Below are 3,629 nucleotides of genomic sequence, written 5' to 3' on the forward strand. Positions count from 1 at the left end.
CAATATCCCATACAAGTTGAGAATAAAATTAATAGCAGATCCAACTTGCAATTTTCATAAATCTGCAGTAACTTACAGCTGCATCTTCTCTCAGAATTTTAAGACTTTTACTACCATGATTACTCCAATTTAGGTAGATAAAGCATCAATTATATCAGGTTCATCCAAGGAATTGCCAAAAACTATTCACAGATATACCAAAGTACCTTGGAGGTCCAAAATATTCACAGACAAATCTCACTTGAGCTGCATAAGCTCTCTTTTGAAGATCAGGGGAAGGAAAAAATGCACATCATCAAAAATCAACTCTTTCTATATAAACGGTTGCCATATAGGCATATACCTACCCTCTGCGTGCATGCACGCACACACACATACGCTTGTGTGTGTGTGTACATGCATGGTCAATCAAACATTTACGAAGAAACAGACTGCAAAAGAACACAGAACCATGGAATGAAACAAGACCCTCATTTAAATATAAAGAACAAGTCACCTCCTCCACAGAAAGTGAAGAGTTTGAGTTGCTACTAATTCAAAGAAATCCTCTGGATTTCCCTCCAATACATTAACCTTTCTAATGGATTCAAGAAGGGAAATCTGCACATACTGGCAACATTAACTCCAAAAGTTCATCATCCAGCCAGAGGCTCACCACAGAGTACAAATACATCTAGCCCAGACATCAGGGCACAATACCAACTGAATTAAGCTGGAAGCAACCAATTCAGAGGGCTGAAACCCTCGGGACCGTGACCGGAAACTGGTTGATCTCATCGATCCACGGATTCTTTTCCTTCGCAGGATTTACGGTCCTCAAAGCCTTCCAGACAGCACTGTTACACTTGAACCCTGATCCAAACGCGATTTGCCACAGCCGGTCGCCCCTCCTGATTCTCCCCTTTGCTTCAGTATAAGCCAATTCATACCACAAAGAGCTGCTGGAAGTGTTTCCAAACCTATACAATGTCATCCTGGACGGCTCCATGTGCCATTCGGACAAGTTCAAGTTCTTCTCCAGTTCATCAAGAACAGCCCTTCCACCAGCATGAATGCAGAAATGTTCGAAAGCCAACTTAAAATCCGGAATATATGGCTTAACTTTCATCTTCAGTAGCTTCCTCCCCACCAATGTAGCAAAGAAGAGAAACTGCTCAGACATGGGCAACACCAGAGGACCCAATGTGGTTATGTTCGTTTTCAATGCATCACCAGCAACAGCCATTAGATCCTTAGACAGCGAGACGCCAACCTTGCCATTCTCATCCTCTTCCTGAGTTACGCACCCGAAGCACTTGTCATCTGAACCTTTGTGGGTTCGAACAGTGTGGACCAAGCGGTACTTCGATCGCGACCTATCGGAGCGTTTGTTCGAGAGGAGAATAGCAGCCCCTCCCATACGGAAGAGGCAATTCGATACCAACATTGATCGGTTGTTCCCGAAATACCAATTGAGAGTGATGTTCTCCATGCTAACAATCAGAGCATAAGAGTTGGGATGTACTTGTAGGAGATCCTTTGCGAGATCAAGTGAGATGAGACCAGCACTGCATCCCATTCCTCCAAGATTATAGCTGATAATGTTACCACGAAGCTTGTAGTGATTGACAATCATAGCTGAGAGCGAAGGGGTGGGATTGAAGAGACTGCAATTCACAATCACGATCCCTATGTCCTTTGGCTTCAGAGAAGTTTTCGCAAATAGCTGATCAAGAGCACCAAACATGACGGTCTCGGCTTCCTTTCTTGCTTCGGCCATCGATGGGTTAGGTGGCATGTTCAGGACGGCTTCCGGGAGGTAAGTGGACTCGCCGAGGCCGGATCTTTCGAGGATTTTCTGTTGGAACTCGAGGCTCTGCTCGGAGAAGGAGCCGGTCAGCTGGGAACAATCCATGAACCTTTTGCGGGTGCATTTGCGTTCTTCGTCGGGTTTGTAGCAAGAGAAATCAACGAGGTAGACGGGTCGAGGGCGGGTCTGGAAATACAGAGTGGAGAGGAAGACGAGGAGGGTGGAACAGAGGATGACAGAGATGAGGTTGTAGCGGAGGTGGTCCCAGATATCATAGAGATCTTGGAGGGAGAAGGTTGATAGCTGCGCGGCGATGACGCCAATCAGAGGGAAGAGGAAGATGTACATTCCATGGGAAATGAGATAATGGTAGCCGAGTTTTACGTATTTGAGCTTCACAGATTGCAGAAAATCCGGGAGTTTCTGGGATGAAGAGAGCCTTTGTGATGGTGGGTTGGGCTTTGTTTCAGCCATTGGGATCAGATCGATGCTTCAATGTAGGATCCTCAGGGAAACTAATAATAAGAAGAAAAGAAGAGAAGCCTTCCCCCTTCGTTGAGAGCTCTGCAAAAGGAAACAGAAAGGTGAGTGATCTCTTCTCTTTCTCACTATTTTCCTTTTAAAAACACACACACAAAAAAAAAAGTTTGTTGGGATTAGATCTAGACATGAGATCTGGCGTCAACAAAACATGGGTTATCCAAAAAAAGTTCTCTCTCTAAACAGAGATCTTTAGTTTTGTTTTTGAAGTTGTATTTCAGATGCAATAATAATGGATTCATTCATTCAACAAAAGATGTAATAATAATATCAGATTGAGAAACACAAATATAAGAAAAGAATAAAAAGGGGGATATATTGGCTACCCCTTGAAGACAAACTACGTTAAGAAGTTCCAGAAAGGAAAAGGTCTGTATCATTCAAAATGGGTAGGCAGAAAATGGCTTATTTCTTTGACAAAGAAAGCAAGTTTTTCCTCTCCTTTTCTTTTTTTTTTATTTCCTTTTAATCAAGGGAGAAAGAGAGATGTAAATAAGAACTACTGACCTTTGATGAAGAGAGAGAGACAAAGAGATGCCAATCCCGGTCGCCGGAAATGTAGCCGGAGAAAGCGGTCAATGGTCTCCGGCAGGGGAAGGAGAAGGAGAGAGGAACTAAATGGAGAGGGTCAAAGGCGGGGGGGTGTTGATGGGGTATTTATAAGGGGAGGGAACGAAGGGTGAGGAGGGAAGGGAGGCGGAAGCTCTGCATGTTCCGTTTAAAGAGGGAAACAGCCAGGCGGGCTTCGCAAGATGTGGGGACAAGCCAAGCAAGTGACAGCCTGCGTGAGTCTCTCTCAATGTATCTTCCTGGCTCTTTCTCCATTCTTTCTCTCTCTCTCTCTCTTTCTCTTCATTTTGAATTTAATCACACACATATAATAACCTGGGTAAATTGGAATATATAAGCCAGTAAAATATATAAACTAGCATCAATCAAGGTTTTTTTTTTTTTTTATAAATCTAACCCTACAAGATGCATTCGGTGCGGTACATTTGCTTGAAATTAACTATTCAAGAAATGTGATTTTTATTTTTGAATATTTTTAAAAATTCTAAGCCATTGATTTTTAAGCATTAAAAGATTCTTTTTATACATCATAATCCGATGATGTAAGAATCGTACAATAAAATTGTAGAAAAAATAAAAAAAACTACAAAAATCTTGATGCCTATATATATATATATATATATATATATATATATATATATATATATATATATATATATTTCTGCCTCTTCCCAGCCTTTTACAACCACAAAAACCAGCCCGCTGAATGTCCCGCTTATACTGAGCTACC

General features: G+C 42.0%; 1 protein-coding gene across 1 annotated transcript; it reads right to left on the minus strand.

The window, feature by feature from the left end:
* Window positions 1–452: 452 nt before the first annotated feature.
* Window positions 453–2,974, minus strand: LOC149815147 (3-ketoacyl-CoA synthase 11-like). Its single transcript, XM_089989259.1, has 2 exons — window positions 2,837–2,974; window positions 453–2,353 (listed from the first exon to the last, which is right to left on the minus strand). The coding sequence occupies exon 2, from the start codon at window positions 2,261–2,263 to the stop codon at window positions 728–730; it is 1,536 nt and encodes a 511-aa protein (XP_089845385.1). The 5' UTR covers window positions 2,264–2,353; window positions 2,837–2,974; the 3' UTR covers window positions 453–727.
* Between the last annotated feature and the right edge of the window lie 655 nt (window positions 2,975–3,629).

Source organism: Nuphar pumila, chromosome 15, assembly GCF_984573655.1.
Source record: "Nuphar pumila chromosome 15, dmNupPumi1.hap1.1, whole genome shotgun sequence".
NCBI lineage: Eukaryota > Viridiplantae > Streptophyta > Magnoliopsida > Nymphaeales > Nymphaeaceae > Nuphar > Nuphar pumila.